General features: G+C 45.1%; 1 protein-coding gene across 6 annotated transcripts in view; it reads right to left on the reverse strand.

Annotated features, from left to right (window-relative positions):
- TM6SF1 (transmembrane 6 superfamily member 1) overlaps nucleotides 1-20,530 on the reverse strand; it is a 93,372-nt gene that overhangs the window by 26,845 nt on the left and 45,997 nt on the right. For 5 of the 6 annotated variants that reach the window (XM_063925959.1, XM_063925962.1, XM_063925960.1 and 2 more), the window contains 2 exons: nucleotides 14,956-15,077; nucleotides 10,324-10,428 (listed from right to left, as the gene is read on the reverse strand). In XM_063925959.1, the coding sequence (XP_063782029.1) occupies nucleotides 10,324-10,428; nucleotides 14,956-15,077 (227 nt within the window). The remainder of the gene's footprint in view (nucleotides 1-10,323; nucleotides 10,429-14,955; nucleotides 15,078-20,530) is intronic. The other variant, XM_063925963.1, reaches the window with a different exon arrangement.

Consider the following 20,530-nt stretch of genomic DNA (forward strand, 5'->3'; position numbering starts at 1 on the left):
TACCTCTGGAAATTCCCAAATCAAGCTAACAGTGGTGGGAGGCATCCAAACCGGCCACTTGCAGAATCTTATGCCCAACACTTGCATCACGCGCTCCAAATATATGGAAGTGGAAGAATTTTGTGAACGTGTACGGATGACCAGGTTACTGCCCTGCACAACTGCTCCACAGAAGCGACATGCCGCGCAACTCAAGACACCCCAACAGCACGAGTCGAGTAGGCCCGTATAGAAGCCGGAGTGGAAACATTTGAAGACAAAAAAGCCTGATGAATGGCAGAAGTGACCCATCGAGCAATGGGACCCTTGGAAGCTGGCCAGCCTAGTTTTTTGTGCATCAATCAACACCAATAAGGAATCCATATGCCTCAGAAAAGCAGTACAGTCAAGATAAATGCGTGGACACCATCCAAAAGCACCAGGGATGAACCATCAGCAGATGCCGAAGACTGCTGAAATGCTGGAAGAACAATGTCTTAGTTTATATGGAATGCAGATACAACCTTCGTAAGAAAGTTTTGCGCGTTAAAACCACCCGGTCCAAATGAAAAACGAGAGGCAGACACTTACAGGAGAGAGCCAATTCAGATTCTCTTCTGTCAGATGAGATGGCCAAAAGAAATACAACTCTTAAAGTGAGATACCGCAACTCCACTGATTCAAGTGATTCAAAGGGAGCCTTCTGTAATGCGTCCAAAACCAAATTTAAGTCCCATAGAGGAATTGGCAGAACGTAAGGAGGCTGGATATGAAGAACTGATGGAAACTTTCAATGCTCACACCAGGATATATACAACTTCCACACACAATGGTAAATCCGGGAAGTAACTGGATCATGGTGTCAACAACAGACTGAGAAACCCCTTAGCTCTCAGGATCATGGTTTCAATAACAAAGCTGTCAAAGCCAACTGAGGCAAATCGGGGTGAAGACAAGGACCTTGATGAAAAAGAGTTGGGCAAAGAGGAAGGCGGTATGCAATATCGGCCAACATGTTCTGAAGTATGGTGTGCCAATGATGGTGAGGCAACTCTGGGGCAATGAGAATGACTGGCCAAGCTTCTTACTGAATCTGCTGAAGAACCTGTGGAAGCATCGCAAGGGGTAGAAAGCGATACTCTAGACGGAATGACCAAGGACCTGTTATGGTATCCACCAGAACTGCCTGAGGATCCGGAGACCGAGTGCCCTATCGTTTAAGCTTCTTGTCGAGATGTGAAGACATGAGATTAATGTCTGGAGATCCCCCCCACTGGCCATTAGCAAACACATCCTGGTGCAGTTCTCATTCTCGTGGATGAATTGTGTGGCAGCTTAGAAAATCCTCCTCTCAGTTGTCCACACTTGGAATATGAATTGAGGAGATTGCTGGAATCCAGAGCTCCGCCCAAGGAAGAATGTGAGAAACTTTCCTCATTGCATGCCAACTGTGTCTGCCACCCTGCTTGTTTATGTAAGCAACTACCGTGGCATTTTCTGACTGGATACGCACTGGTAGATTCCGTACCTGCAAGAAGGCATAATGAATCACTCTCAATTCCAGATCGTTGATAGGAAGAGTGGATTCCAGAGTGGGCCAAAGACCCTGCAGATGCAAGTTCTGAACCACTGAACCCAGCCTGTTAGATGGCATCCCTGGAGACAATCACCTAGTTCCAAATTGACATCTGGGAGCCCCTTGTCAGATTGGGACCCTGAAGACAACTGTAGAACAGATCTCACTCTGGACTGGAGATCCTGAACCTTCTCCTGTGAAAGAAAAACTCTGACACTGGGTGTTGAAAAGGAGACCCAAAAACACTATCCTTTGAGATAGTACGAGGTTGGATTTGGGAAAGTTCATGATCCATCCGAAAGTCTGGAGCTTGCCTAATGTCAATCAAAGGTGTTGCTGCAACAGGGATACTGATGGAGCCCTGAGCAACAGATCATCCAGATAAGCTATGACACAGACACCAAAACGTCTGAGCAGAGAGATCATGTGAACCATGACCTTTGTGAAAACCGAGTGAAAACCGTGGGTGCCGTGGAAAGTCCAAAAGGAAGGGCTTGGAACTGAAAATGCCACTGACCTACTGCCAATCGCAGAAGATTATGACGACCCTTCCAAATGGGAATGTGAAGATAGGCATCCTTAATATCGATTGAAGCCAAATACTCTCCTTCTTCCATGCAGTTGATAATAGACTCCATTTAGAACTTTCCCAGGTGGAGATAAGGATTTAACTGCCTGGGGTTGAGAATCGGATGGAAAGACCCATCTGGTTTGTCCACAAAGAAAAGGCTGGGATAAAACCCCAGATCCTGCTGGTGTAAAGGAACTGGAATAATTACCACAGAGTCGGAAAGAAAAGAGACTGCATGCATTAAAGCATTTCTTCTACAGCAATCATGAGAAAGAGGATTGTCAAAATAACAATTTGGGACGGGACTCTCCAAGTCCCCTGGACACAATCACACTGATTGCAACAATCCGGGCAGGATTGCATCCAAACATCCCAAATCCTACGGGGCCCCAACACCTGAGATTGCCCTGCTGCCTTGGCGAAAGGACAGTGGGCTTCAGGGGTACCATGGTCTCTAAAGGATCCTCAACAGGAAAATCTGAGCATACCCCATCTGACCTGAAAGCTTCCCCCACCATGGGAAACAGAACCTGGGATATTTAGGTTTTGGAGTCGAGACAGGGAGGTAAGGGCTCTTACCACCCGTAGCCTGGGAAATTATCTTTGTTCTGATCCAAACAGGAATTGGCCGCAAAAGGAACAGCTTCCAAAGTATGTTAAGACTAAAGTATCAGCATTCCCGGCACAAAGCCATAGAGAACGTCTGGCGGAAACAGGCAAAGCTAAAGTCAGTGCTTGCCACCTGTAAACAGGAACTAAGCACATCAATAAAAAAATAAAGAAATAAAACCTAACTAGAAGCTAAGCCCTTAATCGTGCCTTTCTCCAAGGCACTAAAAACAAGACTGAGGTGCTGCTGGTGGGGGAAGGGTTATATAGGGGGAAGGAGCCAGCTTTTAACAATTTTTGTGCCAGAATCCAAAGCCCACACACTATAACCCGAAGGTAATGGAGCGTCCTCCAGATGGATGCAAGAGGAATACTTACCTGGATCCTCCGGGATTTTGACTGTCGAGATTCTGACTACCAGGATTTCATACCCAACCCGTTTTGGTATTTGTACCAAAATATGAGATATTAGTATTTTCTCATTTATATAGAAATTTACTACTCTATGTGGTGCAATATTCTGACCCTATTTCCTAGATCAACACATTAGACACTATTTAATTGCTAGTGCCAGCAGTTGTCACTCCTGCACGCCCGATGAAGCTATTTAATTGTTGCTCCTGCCAGGCGCGAACAGTTGCCAGCGCGGGCAAAAAGTAATATGTTTGGGCACCCAAACGTCACTTTTCGCGCTCATGCCCATTAGTTTAGTCGGGTTTAGCTGCTTTACACAGCTAAACCCGACACTAATAAGCGCGATAACGAGCATTAATTGAATATTGTCCCTGCGATCTCCCGTCACTTTAGACGGGAGATCGCCACGATAACAACTGAATAGTGCTCATTGACTTTGAAGAACAAAAGTCAGTCTGACAAATGTATAAAAAACATTATTCCCCACCCAACCTCTCACTGCCTTTAATGGGACAAATGACTACAAACGTGTTGTTTTGATCTGACATGCTCTGTCTTCCTTTATAATAAAGCAATGACTCACATACGTACGGCAGCAGGATACTTCAACAGTTACAATTGGTCAGAATTTGTGCATTTTCCATAATAATAAGGCTGTTACGGACATTGTGTAATTGGAGCCTATGGTGTTAATGTAAGTATACAAACACTTAAAGCTTCTGAGAGTTTATTTTTACAATTATCACATAACATCTAATTATAGAGATGGTTATAAGATATTATTTAAAGTTACGTTAAGCCTAAGAAATAACCTATTTTATCTAAAAGTGCTGCTAGCAGCACTTCAGAAATCTATATGGAAAAGTTGGAGAATTTACATATTTGAAATAACGGTGAAATCATTATAAGAATATATTTCCTACACCGCACAGTAGTGTCCGTTATGTACATTGCACCGCGCAGTAGTGTCCGTTATTCACATTACACCGCACAGTAGTGTCCGTTATGTACATTGCACGCACAGTAGTGTCCGTTATGTACATTGAACATTACACCGCACAGTAGTGTCCATAATTTACATTGCACCGCACAGTAGTGTCCGTTATTTACATTACACCGCACAGTAGTGTCCGTTACTCACATTACTCCGCACAGTAGTGTCCGTTATTTACATTGCACCGCACAGTAGTGTCCATTATTTACATTGCACCGCACAGTAGTGTCCGTTATTTACATTGCACCGCACAGTAGTGTCCGTTATTTACATTACACCGCACAGTAGTGTCCGTTATTTACATTACACCGCACAGTAGTGTCCGTTATTCACATTACACTGCAGAGTAGTGTCCGTTATTAGCATTACACCGCACAGTAGTGTCCGTTATTCACATTACACTGCACAGTAGTGTCCGTTATTCACAATACACCGCACAGTAGTGTCCGTTATTCACATTACACCGCACAGTAGTGTCCGTTATGTACATTGCACCGCGCAGTAGTGTCCGTTATTCACATTCCACCGCACAGTAGTGTCCGTTATTCACATTACACTGCACAGTAGTGTCCGTTATGTACATTGCACTGCGCAGTAGTGTCCGTTATTCACATTACACCGCACAGTAGTGTCCGTTATGTACATTGCACCGCACAGTAGTGTCCGTTACTCACATTGCACTGCACAGTAGTGTCCGTTATTTACATTACACCGCACAGAAGTACTCTTATACATGTTACACCATACAGTAAAAGCCACTTATACACGTTATGCCAGTTATAGCCCAACCACGTCATTCCTACCGCCCTGCTACTGTAAATGTAGTACCTTCTGCTTCATTACTTTGTAGGTACAACTCTGATTGATGCTCTACCTTGGACTCCACGCTCGGGCGCTGATCCTCCTCTACCCTCTTGGAGGCTCCGTTACTCCAGCAGCAGCGGCTCTGGAGGATGTCGGAAGTTTCGGCGAGAGGGGAGGGGGCAGGTACAAATTATGCAGGCCTGGGACTGATGAAGGGGCTCAGCGGGGGCCCTGGTTCACTGCACTCCTCTCTCCCTTCTTACTGGGCAGCAGCAACAGCATAAGCTCTCATCATGGCAGAGTGTGCTCTGCTGCAGTGCCGGAGAGGCTGCTGCTGTGGAGCCTCTGCCTGTTTCTGTATGGGTAGGTGGAGAGTGATCACACTGATCACGCTCCCCACTGGAATTGCCACTGGATGAGGGGCTCAAGGCCCCTCTACCCTGCTGGACCCTGCAATGTAAAAAAAAAAAGGTGTGACCACGCCTCCCATGATTAGGCCACGCCCCTAAAATTCTACCGGCGGCCGCTCTAAAAAACCTCTTGGAATTTGGCAGCAGTGAGTGCATTCTCTGTGAGGAGGAGGGGGGAGGAAGCTGGGGGAAGCTAGAGGGACCTTGTACAGGGAGAAGCCCTACACGCTGCCAGCGCCGTTACCTGTCTTCCACTTTGACAGGCGCAACGGCAGCTGGCAGCAGCAGGTACCAGGGTAGCAGAGCAGGGAGAGCGCAGCGCCTCTTCAGCTGGGCGCTTCCCTGCACTGCATACCCTTGCTGAGCGGGTAGCGCCGGCTCTGTCTGCAGATTTAGGGCTAAGCCCCCAGGTCAAACGGCAAGGCGTCCCTGTCACTGTGGGGTCCCTAATACTAGGTATGGGTCAAGGGCGTGGGACCCCATCATGTCGGCACACGCTGGCCAACGGGAATAGAACCTGTGGCGAGCAAAGCTTCGGGCACAGTGGTGAAGCTCACCAATAGGCCCGAAGCATGGCGAGCGCAGCATGCCTGCAAGGGGACTCACTGCCTTGCTGTGGGTATACCGCCAGACAGGATGTCGCTTTTGTTATACTGACAGCCGGCATCCCGACTGCCGGTATTTCATTCCGGATACCTGTACAGAGGGGATGTAATTAGATAGGAATGTTTGTGGTTCCAGACATTGATAGGCTTGAAAGAAGAGGTGAGTTTTCAGAAACCGCTTAAAGGTTTGGAGACTAGAGGAGTCTTATTGTGTGAGGGTGGGCATTCCACATAGTGGGTGCAGCCCAAAATAATGCAATCATGAATGGGAACGACTAATGAGTGTGGATTAGAGACACAGATCTTGTGCTGAGCAGAGAGGTCGAGCTTGGAGATATTTTGAGATAAGCAAAGAGATGTGTGTTGGTGCAGTTTGGTTAATAGCCTTATATGTAAGTAAAAGTATATTAGACTGAATACAGTGGAATACAGGCAACCAATGGAGGGACTGACATTGTTTATAACATAGAACATTAACATTGATTCAGCTACATAAAAATATAAATATAATAATGCTACCTTATTGAAAATCATGTCCTCACGATCTTATATTTTGATAAATGTGTTGGTTTCTACAAAGAAACCGGGGCAAAGAAGGTAGTTTGGCACCTTCTGGTGTGGGCAGCTGGTCAGATCATAGGCATTTCTTTCTGAGTGTGGACTAGGCACAAAGCATATTTACAGTATAATGGCTGCAGAGTTGTCGGTGCACGCGGACCCCATGGTCTTGGAGGCCCTGCACCGCACACCCTGCACCCAAAGTATACTTACCTTGTGCCGGCAAGCGTGTTCCTCCTTCTCCCCAGTGCCATCTTTCCAGTGATATCATCAGGAAGATGGTGCTGTGCAGTGAAAGCAACCTGGCAGAGCCATTGCTCTCTCATGTGCACGCGCCATCTTCCCGAATATCACTGGGACGATTGCGCCGCGTAGGAGGAGGGACATGCTTACTGTTACAAGGTAAGGTGCAAGGTCCCCCTCAGATGTTAATACACACCTGGCACAGAATTACATGATTTAAAGGAGTGGAAAAGGAGCGTTTAGGAGTGTACAGTATTCTGTTTACCCTGGATGGATTTTTGTTTTTACCTGTTAAAGAGTTTGATTTTACCACATCCTATCTTATGGCAGAGAATTAATCTCATCTCATATTTTCAATAGGATGCACTGTGTGCCTTCCAGTAGCTCTTTGAAGAAAAGAAATGAGTGAAAGAATGGGTGTGACGTAGGTAGTCTTTTGTGTTTTCAGGTAACATTTTGCTGTTTCCACTAATCGCATGTCCAAGTGAATCCACAAACCTTCCTAAGACGTACTCCTGGAAAGTAGCCGTGCACCTCCAAATGCACTTGGCAGACACAGGTACACTTGCCAAAAAAAAGGAATTTATAAATCATACTCAACTTGCTTAATGGGTGTAATTTAATATCCATGTTATGCAACCAAGGCAATATATCCTAGTTATGCAACTGATGAAGTGTGTTTGAACAGAAAGGGACATAAAATGGTCATAAAACAAATTAGTACAAACACACCTACTACTTTTAGTGAGATCAGAAGGAAAGGGGGTTTGGGTTGAAAGACTGCTTAAAAAGTGTTTTAATTGCATAAGGAAATGTCAGTTCTCGGAGCAGCAAAACACACAAAAGTTTACGTAATATGTTTATGTTTTTATTCTTGTTTTGTTTTAAATAAATGCTTTTGCAATTTATGTATGTTAATTTGTTATCTTTTTTATACAATAAGAATCATGACTATTCTTGTCATTTTAAACGCCATTTAATAATGTTTTGTCTTTGTGTTCTTAAATATTTAACATGCGGCAGGCCTAGTTTTTAAGCACCGTATTTAAAGCATATAATTATTTGATTTACAATATTTTTGATGGGCTTTTTAACTGGCTTTGAAGAACACCTCCTCCTTAATAAAAATTCATGAATTTTCCAGGATTAAGTTGTTATGACATTCTGGCACACTGTAGGTCAGGTTGTAACTAAAGACATCCTAAAGAGTATCAGTTCTTAAATTTTAGTGGTTGCAAAACCGGGAGTTTCATAGTGAGTATAAAATAGAATCATAGTGTAATGTTTAGACAGACCAGTGGGTTTTGTTTTTATTAACTCTTCCATACCTGTATATCATGCAATCTTGTCTTATCATGCACTATTTTAGGATTTGTGATTTATATATGTAGAATGTAAAGATCCCTAGTTTGTTTATGAACAAAGATGCCTCTACACACTTGCGTTTCCACTTATTTAATTTGAGATTCATGCATCTAAAGAAATAAGCAACCATAATCCTAGTGTATAGGGTGTCAGGAGCAAAAACAATTATCTGCCACTCTAAAACTGGTAGGTCATTTAGATTTGTGTAAACTGTATGTCTTACATCTAATGTATTTTCTTATTTGTATAATTAAAGTAATATGTGTTCTTAATTTGTGTCTGCATGCCTTTAGCGCACTGCACCGACCCCCACTGCACCCCTAAATTGCATGGCTAGATTAACAATGAGGCGGATGGGACTACAGCTCCATACCTCCACATAAAAACAGGCCCATCATCATGACGGAAGACCAGCCACCCACTAGCTACACGATTGGCCATAAATCCTAAATATTAAAATTGTACTTCTATTTTTCAAAATGTAAGTATTTAGGGAGAAATTAGGTCTGACAGTGTAGAGGATGTACACACCCACATGAAACTGGCTAATACCACACCACACCAGTCACACATCCTCTGCTTCTTATAATAGGCCAGAGGTTCTCAAACGTGGTCCTCAAGGCACCCCAATGGTCCAGGTTTTAGGTATATCCATGGCTCAGCACAGACGGTTAAATTAAATTGCTAATTAAGTCGCCTGTGGCCAAGCGTGGATAAACTTATAACCTGGACCATTGTGGTGCCTTGAGGACCACGATTGAGAAGCTCTGTAATAGGCCCTTGATCACTTTCAGCACAGGCCCATGTGGCCCTTAATCTGACCCTACTGAATAATTTCTCCAAGCACAAGATGCTGCAGGTGCTAAATATGTGCAACTTAAAATTTGGCATTGCTTCATATTTGTTATTGCATTTGTTTTCAGCTAGTTAAGACTTGTGCATTGAATACAGTTGTGTATACAGTGCAATTTTAATTTACATCCAGTTGCTATAAATATCAAATCTGCCCAGAATTAAAGCAAAATCAATTGTGCTGGCAATAAGACTTGACTTATTGTCATGTTGATTTAAAAATTGATACAAGGCAATATCATAAAACATATCTGAAGGACAAAGGGAAGTATTCAATTGCCGGAGATGATCTTGCCGATTTGAGTTCACATGATATCCACCGCACTTTACACAGATAAAGATAAAAATTTGCGCTTCCCCTTGTGAGTATAGTGGTTGCGTGTAAGATGTACCAGCTGCCATGGGGTACATATGAGGCGGCTGTTCCCTACCAATAAATAATGGATACAAATATAAATGTAACCCTGGCGTGTAAGTGTGTAAAGTAATAATGTGCTTAGACTCTGGTGTTATTTTAATTCAAAAAGAAGCACTTATTAACTTAAAACATTAAACAACGCTGTTTGAAATACAGTCAAGCAGTGTTGAAGAAAAAATAACTTAAACTACCAAACAGTGTATATACCTTGGTATCAATAAGAACTTTAGATAAAATAAAATTCAAAAAAGGCCTCAAGTGGGGGGAGGTCTCAGTGAGCTCCCTTATATTGCTATGCAGATTGCTTATTGTAATGACCAGGTGCTGATTGTATGACCCGGTCTGTCATCTGTGCCTTTAATGTATGTGGAAATTTCTGATTTCAAAACAGTCAGCACTGTCCATTCTAATCGTAAGTGTGTGATAATGTAAATAAAAATGGTGTGGTGTGGATGTCTTTAAAATATGTTGGTATTAGGTCAATTAGCCTCCTAAAGTACAAATATGTTAAAGGGGAAATTACCTATAGGTTCCTAAATGGGTCTATGCCCTAAAATGAACATCATACATGGATAAGTTATAGCGATGTCTCCTATATAGGGATCATGTGTCCCCAGTACAGTAGCCACCGCACTTTACGGCAGCAGGATCTTACTCAAAACGGTTCACTACACCATATGGTAGTGAGCACTTTTGAGTGAATAGAGGTGTGAATTGGATGGGTGAAGGGTGCGAATTGGGCTGCTGCTGCCAGTGATTACACACCGCAGCAATGGCAATTCATCCCCTTCGGCCACAACTGAATCCCCCTAAATCACCAATAAAAGCTGTGTAACGGTTACTTAGATTACCTTTACACCTCCATCAATACCCTCATTGACTGATTTACTGCCATTTCTGTAAATGGGTCCTGTCTCTAACTTACCAATCCTCGGAATATACAGAAGGCAGTGGCAGCAATAAGATACACAGCCAATAGGAGGTCAGATGGTCTCTTTAATATGTTTTTTTGCTGAACATTTTGTATGACCTGTAGAAAAAAAGAAAAACTTAAACAATAATGTTACATTAAACATGGAAGCTAAAGAGGAAAAAACATCTTGTTACAGGATAATACAACTTAATTTCTTTTGTATCTATATAGTTTCTTATTACTATTTTGTAATCAATAGAAAAGGTCAGGTGTTCTAAAGTTCTCGAATACTTCAACTTTAGCAAACCAACACCAGATAGATGCACAGTATCACAAAAACAGTAAAGAGATCTGAAGTATGGAGACTGTTCAATGATCTATACAGTTGCTGCACTCTATAAATAACTTGGAGAACAATAAGACATAGCTAGCAGGATATGCTGCTTGCACATGAAAGATTCCCATTGTGATTCTTGGAAAGAGAATAATAATTCTAAAGGGCTTTCAGGGACTTACTGAATGTGAGATTGACGCTTACTATTGTGGTGGCTTTATGACGTAAATATACATTAAACTAGTTTACCTGTCAAATTCCACATTTATACTGTGTGAACTAATACATCTATTTAATTTTGCCAAGGAAATCAAATCAGAAATTAAAATACAGTTGTATTTCTCTAAGTGTAGGTTTGGTGCTGTGGATAACATTTAGTACTTCACCATAGTGAAAAATTAAAGACAACTGCTTGTTATACATCCATCTGTCAATATATCAATCTGTTTAGCAAGAAAATAATCCAGAAGTTGCTAGGTAAACGATACTATATGATGCTATATATATATATATATATATATATATATATATATATATATATATATATATATATACACACACACACACACACACACACACAAATAAATAGTGAAAAAGGCGCTTAATTTCAGTGATCCAAATGACAATAATAGATGTCCTTTCTGTAAATCTTCTTTCTATGTGCACTGCCAGCATACCAGGCAGGGGTGTATCTAGGGGTCTGAGCGCCCCTGGCATAGTAAGGAACTGGTGCCCCCACCTCCCCCACCCAGGGACACAGAGGGGGGAGTTACAGATAGGCTGAGGTCAGGGACACAGAGGGAGAATTACAGGGAGGGTGCCGGTAGGGACAATGAGGTGGAGGGCTTACAGGGAGGCTGAGGTCAGGGACACTGAGGGGCAATTACAGGGAGGCTGAGGTCAGGGACACCGAGGGGCAATTACAGGGAGGGTGTGGACAGGGACACTGAGGGGGAATTACAGGAGTGTGCGGGCAGGGACACTGAGGGGAAATTACAGGGAGGGTGTGGGCAGGGACACTGAGGGGGAATTACAGGAGTGTGCGGGCAGGGACACTGAGGGGAAATTACGGGGAAGGTACGGGCAGGGACACTGAGGTAGAATTACAGGAGGGTGCAGGCAGGGACACTGAGGGGGAATTACGAGAAGTGTGCAGGCAGGGACACTGAGGGGGAACTACGGGGAGGGTGCAGGCAGGGAGACTGAGGGGGAATTACAGGAGGGTGTGGGCAGGGACACAGGGGGAATTACAGGAGTGTGCGGGCAGGGACACTGAGGAGGAATTACGATGAGGGTGCGGGCAGGGACACTGAGGAGGAATTACAGGAGGGTGCAGGCAGGGAGACTGAGGGGGAATTGCGAGAAGTGTGCAGGCAGGCACACTGAGGGGGAATTACGGGGAGGGTACGGGCAGGGATACCGAGTGGTAATTATGGGAAGGGTGCAGGCAGGGACACTGAGAGGGAATTATAGTAGTGTATGGACAGGGTCACTGAGGGGGCAGTTGCAGGGATGTGCAGGCAGGGACACCAAGGGGATATATGCACACATACATACAGTTAAAAACCCCTCTCTGGGTGTGATGGCACTACATGTCCCAGCAAATCCAGTTGACAAGGTGTGCTGGGACTTGTAGTCTCAACACAGCTGGACAGGCATTCACTGGTTTAGATACCGCTCCATACAGAGCTCTTTGTAAGATGTGATCCAGACTGCCAGGATAGACCATGCAGTGCAGCTACGGTACCGCACAAAATGTACAGGTATGCTCATGCTGCACTGCTGACTGGTGATGATTGTAGTGGCTGCTGTGTGGTGACAGACCGCGTGGGACCAATGAGAAGGGGAGCAGATGAGGAAGAGGAGGTGCCTCGCCCCTCCCCACACCTGGAAGTGCCCCGCTCCCCGGCTATATTCACCATCATTGTGACTGTAGTCATAGAGAGTGTCAGAGTGCAATACGCTTCTGAGAGTCTTGCAGTGGATGAGCACTGCTAAGGGATGTACTCAGTGAGAACTACTATGTCATTCTATCCCCTGGCCCAGGTGGCACTGCCAGGTGGCGCCCCCCTCTTGGCCGGCGCCCCTGGCAAGTGCCATCCTGGCCAATAGGAAGATACACCCCTGATACCAGGTCCTAGATCTCAGTAGGTAGAATCTCTGTGGTAAAACAAAGGCAAGAGGCGCCTCCTAGTGCATTAAATTTAAACTTTATAACCTATATAACACTGGGGAAAGTTTAAATTGAATGCACTAGGAGGCACCTCTTGCCATTGTTTTACCATATATATATATATATAGTAGTGCACACAGGGAGGGTTCGGAGTACCTGGAAACCCCCCCTAGTGAGCCAAATGTCTCCGTCTCAGCAAAAGCTGCGATCGCAATTGTGACCACATAGTTGTTGCAGCAGCAGAGAGCTACGTAGCTCTCTGCATAGAGAAAGTTGGAGGGGAGCTGCTGGCTGCGCATGCTCAGCCACAGCAGCTCGCTCTGTCCTCACAGAACCGCCAGTCTGCTCCCGCCCTCCAACCCGTGGTGGTATGTATACCACCATACATGTATACTGTGCACACATGTATGTGTACATTGCAGGTATGTATGTGTGCTTGTGTATGTATGTATGTATGTATGTATGTATGTATGCATGAATGAATGAATGTGTGCTATGTATGTACATGTGTATATATATATATATATATATATATATATATATAACAAAAGTTGCGCGGACCGGCACTCCCAAAAGCTGAACAGTGTACTCCGGTGCCCTCTGACTAAAATAGGTATAACAAGTACAGGAAAAATGCAGCGGCACTCGGAGATTTCCAATAACAAAATCCGTGTATTTAAAAATCACTCCATACTAATCCAACGTTTCTGGGCTGATATGCCCCTTTGTCAAGGTGAGTATTTGTTATTGGAAATCTCAGAGTGCCGCTGCATTTTTCCTGTACTTGATATATCTATCTATCTATATATATCTATCTATATATCTATAGCAAGTACAGGAAAAATGCATATATATATATATATATATATATATATATATGGAATCAGAAGAAAAGGACAAGCGCCTAACGGTGCAATAACTTCACACTTCTTTAGGTGACCGGACAACACATATATATTCTGCGTACCAGATGGTAGGCTTTCAATCGTGCACATCAAACACTGTGACTTTGTCCTCCAATTTGTTATTCACCACAAAAAGGATCACGGCTACCGGTCGGGGTAGTTAGTGAGGGGTCGGCGGTGAGACCAGAAACACAGCGCGGGCCACAGCGACGCCGAGAGTCACTTGTATACATATACACACACATATATTGAATTGTTATGTTTTACCGGCACATGGGATGCCCAGTGTCAGTATACGAGCTGCCGCATCCCGTTTGTCGGAAGCAGGGCAGCGAGTCCCCTTGCATGGACCCACCAACCGAGTGGGAATTACTTGCGTATGTCGGGATTCCATTCGTTGGGATTTCACCGGCTGTTGGGATTTCACTGGCTGTTGGGATTTCGGCATCTGTCTCCTGAATGCCAGGGTTTCCGACAGCTGGCATTTTAACTGATTCCCATATATATATATATATATATATATATATATATATATATACACACACACACACACACACACACACACACACACACACACACACACACACACTGTATATAGGGACCACTGTACTCACAAGGGGTCTGCTTCTCCGGCAAGCATTTACTTAGAGGAGTCAGCATGATTTAGTCCATATGCCTTTTATACCCTTTATTTTCTAGTATAGTTAACACACGGCTTGGAGACAACTTACAAGGCTTCACAATGCTGTATCATGATGTTCAATCACAACAGAGCTGAGAGCTATAAGGTTTGTAATATTATCTCTGACCTAGTCAGCCATCTCTTTATTTACAAATGGGATAACGTATCCTGTACTGGAAATTATTAAGGATAATAGACATTACAGAGGATTTCCATATGCATATAAAATACAAGGCCATAGATGGAATGCTTCTTTATTGATCTAAATTTGCCAAGTTCTGTCTATAAATCCCTTTTAACAATATTTATTCCAGATGTGGTTCTTAGCAATATGTATTGCAGCCAGTCACAGTAAGTTCAAAGCCGGGACTACGGATTTTTGGCTTTATGCCAATTAGTATGGTCACCATGGCAGAAATAATGCATATAGGAAATGAAATGCCAGTTTGAAATTACAAGACAACATGGCAGAAATAATGCATATAAATATATATAGCCAAATATAATTTCTCTAACCAAAATACAATAGATCAGTGATAAAATATAATACCTTTATAGATGGGTTAGGAATGATAGATGGCTGTTTGTAGATCCTGAATCCAGCCCATAATGGGAGACAAATATATGGTAGGTTCAAGAAAAATGCTGGACATAATCGTGTTCCATATTTACCTATTAAAAATAAACTACAGATGGTTTAAAAAGTATTGCAAAATGCTTGTGATTTATTCATATGGTGAGCAATTTTACAGTTTGCTGATACAGCGGAGGTGGCCATTTTGTGGGCCAAACCAATATTGAGTTTTTCAATCTAGGATTGTTTCTCATGAACATTGGTTCATTCACGCATAAAATGGCTGGCCCCACTGTGCATAGGACAGTGGTTCTCAAACTGCGTGCTGCGGCACTCGGGTGCCTCGGGACACTTGCAGGCATGGCTTCGATTGGTGGTACATGACCAATTCAAATTATTTATGGTCAATGTAATACAGAAATCACACATTTTATATATATAATATATCTGTATATACACATAATATATAATATATATGTCATTATCTCAGAAGGGGACCCAAAACTGTGGGATTTTGAATTTTGGATAAGGGATACTCAACCTGTAGATAAAATCCAGTCCTGGTGGCTGCCTATCATAAAATATGTGGACAAACAGAAGCAAATCCTGCCCCTTACCACATAATTAAACCTTAGAATGACATTTAAAAGACAATTTACTTAATTTAATATTTTTTGTTAAAAATTTTGCAATAAGAAACTTTCTCTTTCGACCTAGAGGATGCTGGGGTCCACATTAGTACCATGGGGTATAGACGGGTCCACCACGAGTCATTGGCACTGTAAGAGTTTGAGAGTGTGGGCTGGCTCCTCCCTCTATGCCCCTCCTACCAGACTCAGTTTAGAAAATATGCCCGGAGGAGCCGGTCACAGCTAGGGGAGCTCTATAGAGCTTCTTTAGTAGAGTTTATTATTTTACAGGGAGGCTGCTCGCAACAGCCTCCCTGCTTCGTGGGACTAAGGGGGGGGGAGTAGTGCCTGCCCTGCAGGGTCTGAGCCACTATCTCCGCTGACAGGACACTGAGCTCCTGAGGGGATAGATCGTTCCCCGCCACAGGGGATCGCTCACCCCAGCAACATGCCGCCACCCCCTTACAGAGCTGAAGATCAGTGGCGAGTGAGTCACCGCCCCCCCTAGCAAGCGGGGGACCGGTGTGAAGATGGCGGCAACAGGGTAGGAGCGCAGTGTTAACTGCGCTCCGGAGGCTCAGCGGTACTTAGTGCGGCGCTGTGAGGGGCGCCCTGAGCCAGCGCCTGAACCCTGCACTGGTCAGCAAGCCTGTCGGGGTCTGTGGATCTCAGCCAGCATTTTACCTCAGGCCAGTATAATCCTTGTGAAGAGCGGGAAGACAGCACCATCTTGGGGGCGGAGCGTCTCCTCAGAGCGGACCCAGCAGCGTTCAGCACCATTTTCCTGCCTGCACAGCGCTGTCCAGGAAGAGCAAGTCCCTCCACAGCAACTCCAGCTATATCTCACGGTACCAGGGGGTTGTAGAAGGGGGGGGGGCAGCATTAAGACTGTGTAACCTATTAAGGTGCACAGTCAGCTCTAGTAGGGGTCTCCCTTTACATTAAAAGCGCTGTGTGTGGGTTGGCTCTAATCTCTGTGTCTCTCTTGCCATTCGTGGGGGTGAAACTCTGTCTGTCCTCCTCTGTCTGTGTGTGGAGTGTCTGTGGTCTCCATTAAGCAATGTCCAGGGACTCTGTGTCAAATGCTGCAGAGGATATGTCCTCTCCGGATGATCCCATTCCATGTAATCAGGATTGCACTGGTTTAGCACAGATACCAGCAAGGGAGCCTAAGTGGTTATCCTCTATCAAATCTATGATTTCTCAGATTTCAAATAGGGTTGCACAAAATGAATCTGCAACTCAGGCTTTACAGAACTCTATGGCAGTCTGGCCCAGTTCTGGTACCTCAGGGCTCCCCGCTGTATATTCACATAAACGTGCTCTTGCGCAGATCATGCAGGATGATACGGATACTGATTCTGACACTGCAGACGGTGACGGGGATGTGTTGCGGGGGGCAGCATCTCTTGCTAAAGGGGTGCAGTTGATGATAGAGGCTATTAGAGATGTGTTGAATACAACACCCGAGCAGTTTGAGGAGGCGTACTTCACTGAAAATAAGAAAGCCTCGCTAACCTTCCCTGCGTCAAAGGAATTAAATGCTATTTTTGAAAAGGCTTGGGAAAACCCGGATAAAAAGTTCCGGATACCTAAAAGGGTTCTGGTGGCATTTCCTTTCCCGGTAGAGGATAGGAAAAAATGGGAAAACCCGCCTATTGTTGACGCATCAGTATCCAGACTCTCAAAAAAAGGTGGTTTTACCTGTGCCAGGATCTACCGCCTTGATAGAGCCTGCTGATCGATAAATTGATAATACGCTCAAATCCATGTACACGGCTTCTGGGGCAATACTACGTCCCACTATTGCCAGTACTTGGATTGCCAAAGCTATAGTAAAGTGGTCAGGCATATTACTTGAAGACTTGGATACTATGGAGAAATGTGATGTTGAATTGTTTCTATGTAACATTCAGGATTCGGCAGGATTTCTGGTAGAATCCATGAAAGACCTGGTTCCATGGCTGCAGAAATTTCTTCCATGTCTGTATCAGCTCGTCGAGGACTGTGGTTGTGCCAGTGGTCTGCCGATGCGGAATCCAGGAGAAGTGTGGAGACCCTACCCTACACAGGTCAGGCTCTCTTTGGGGAAGCGTTAGATGCGTGGATCTCCACGGCTATGGCTGGTTAGTCACCTTTTCATCCCTCAGCTACACCTGCTCCGAAGAAACCCTTTTCTTCAGCTACATCACAGCCCTTTCGGTCTACCAAGCCCAGAAAGGCCAAGCCGTCCAACACCTTTCGGGGAGGTCGGCCCAAGTCCAAGAAACCTGCGGCTGCAGGTTCCCAGAAACAGAAACCTGTTTCAGGTACACCAAAGTCCTCCGCATGAAGGTGGACTGCACGCCTCAGAGGTGGGGCCGGTGGGAGCGAGACTCAGGCATTTCAGTCATGTCTGGGTGTCATCCGGCCTGGACCACTGTGTGCAAGATATTGTGTCTCAGGGGTACAGGCTGGAATTTCATAATCTCCCTCCTCACAGATTTTTCGAATCAGGCTTGCCAGCTCTGCTGGCGGACAGGACTGTCCTGCAAGAAGCTGTCCAGAAGTTGGTGGAGGCACAGGTCATTGTGCCAGTACCACCTCATATGCAAAACAAAGGTTACTATTCGAACCTTTTCGTGGTACCGAAACCGGATGGTTCGGTCAGGCCCATTCTGAACTTAAAATCACTAAACACCTTTCTGAGGTAGTTCAAGATCAAAATGGAGTCTCTAAGGGCAGTGATATCCAGTCTGGAGAAGGGGGTATTCCTGGTATCCCTGGATATCAAGGATGCGTACCTCCACATTCCGATTTGGCTGCCGCATCAAGCTTATCTTCGATTCGCACTGTTGGACTGTAATTTTCAGTTCTAGGCCCTGCCATTCGGCCTCTCCACAGCACCGAGGGTATTCACCGAGGTGATGGCGGAAATTATGATTCTCCTCTGCAAACAGGGGGTGAACATAATTCCATATCTGGATGATCTGCTGATAAAAGCATCATCCAAGGAGAAGCTGTTACAGTCCATACTTCTCACGACCCACCTGCTCAGGGAACACGGTTGGATCCTGAAACTTCCAAAATCAAATTTGGAACCAACCAGGAGGTTGTCCTTTCTGGGAATGATCCTCGACACGGAAGTGCAGAGGGTGTTTCTTCCAGAGGAAAAAGCGTTAGTGATACAAACAATGGTCCGGGAAGGCGAATGCACTGTCCTGTCGGTTCATCAGTTCATTCGCCTTGTGGGGAAGATGGTGGCCTCTTACCAGGCTCTGCAGTACGGAAGATTTCATGCTCGGTCCTTCCAACTGGATCTCCTGGACAAGTGGTCGGGATCTCATCTACACATGCACCAGAGAATACATCTGTCACCAAAGGCCAGGATTTCACTCCTCTGGTGGCTGCAACTTCCTCACCTTCTGGAGGGCCGCAGGTTTGGGATTCAGGACTGGATCTTTCTAACCACGGATGCAAGTCTCCGGGGCAGGGGCGCCGTCACTCAAGGGGAAACCTTCCAAGGAAGGTGGTCTAGTCTGGAATCCAGCCTATTATGCCGATAAACATTCTGGAACTAAGAGCCGTCTACAATGGTCTTCTTCAAGCGGCCCATCTTCTGAGAAATCGGGCCGTTCAAGTGCAGTCAGACAATGTGACTACAGTGGCTTACATAAACCGACCAGGCAGAACGAAGAGCAGAGCTGCAATGTCAGAGGTAACAAGAATCATCCTCTGGGCAGAAAAACACGCGTTGGCGCTGTCAGCAATCTTCATTCCGGGAGTAGACAACTGGGAAGCGGACTTCCTCAGCAGACACAATCTCCATCCAGGGGAGTGGGGTCTCCATCCGGAGGTGTTCAAGGAGGTAACAGATCTTTGGGGCGTACCCCAGATCGACATGATGGCCTCTTGTCTCAACAAGAAGCTTCGGCAGTATTGTTCCAGGTCGAGGGACCCGCAAGCAGTGGCGGTGGATGCCCTAGTGACTCCATGGGTGTTCCGGTCGGTGTACGTGTTTCCTCCACTTCCACTCATCCCAAGAGTTCTAAAGCTCATAAGGAGAACAAGGGTTCAAGCGATCCTCATTGCTCCAGACTGGCAAAGAAGGGCTTGGTACATGGATCTTCTGGATCTACTGCAAGAAGAGCCGAGGTCTCTTCCTCTTTGGGAGGACCTGCTGCAGCAGGGGCCATTCGCCTATCAAGACTTACCACGGCTACATTTGATGGCATGGAGGTGGAACGCCTGATACTAGCTCGAAAAGGCATTCCGAACAAGGTTATTCCTACCCTGATACAGGCTAGGAAAGGAGTAACGTCTAAACATTACCATCGAATTTGGAAAAAATATGTATCCTGGTGTGAGTCCAAGAAATTTCCTGCGGTGGAGTTTCAACTGGGACGGTTTCTCCTCTTCTTACAAGCCGGTGTAGCTATGGGCCTGAGGTTGGGATCTGTGAAGGTCCAGATTTCGGCCCTATCCATTTTCTTCCAGAAACAACTGGCTGCCCTCCCTGAGGTTCAGACCTTTTTGAAGGGAGTTCTGCACATCCAGCCTCCCTTTGTACCTCCTACGGCACCTTGGGACCTTAGTGTGGTGTTGCAGTTCCTTCAATCGGACTGGTTCGAGCCTCTACAGGAGGTTGAGGTCAAATTTCTTACATGGAAGGCTATCACGTTGTTGGCCTTAACTTCTGCTAGACGTGTGTCGGAGTTGGGGGCTTTGTCCTGTAAAAGCCCATACTTGATCTTCCACGAAGATAGAGCTGAGCTCCGGACACGTCAGCAGTTTCTTCCGAAGGTTGTGTCGGCATTTCATATCAACCAACCTATTGTGGTGCCAGTGGATGCTGACTCCTCAATTTCATCAAAGTCCTTGGATGTTGTAAGGGCTCTGAAAATCTATGTGAAGAGGACTGCTCGTCACAGAAAATCTGACTC

The sequence above is a fragment of the Pseudophryne corroboree genome, chromosome 6 (assembly GCF_028390025.1).
Source record: "Pseudophryne corroboree isolate aPseCor3 chromosome 6, aPseCor3.hap2, whole genome shotgun sequence".
Lineage (NCBI taxonomy): Eukaryota > Metazoa > Chordata > Amphibia > Anura > Myobatrachidae > Pseudophryne > Pseudophryne corroboree.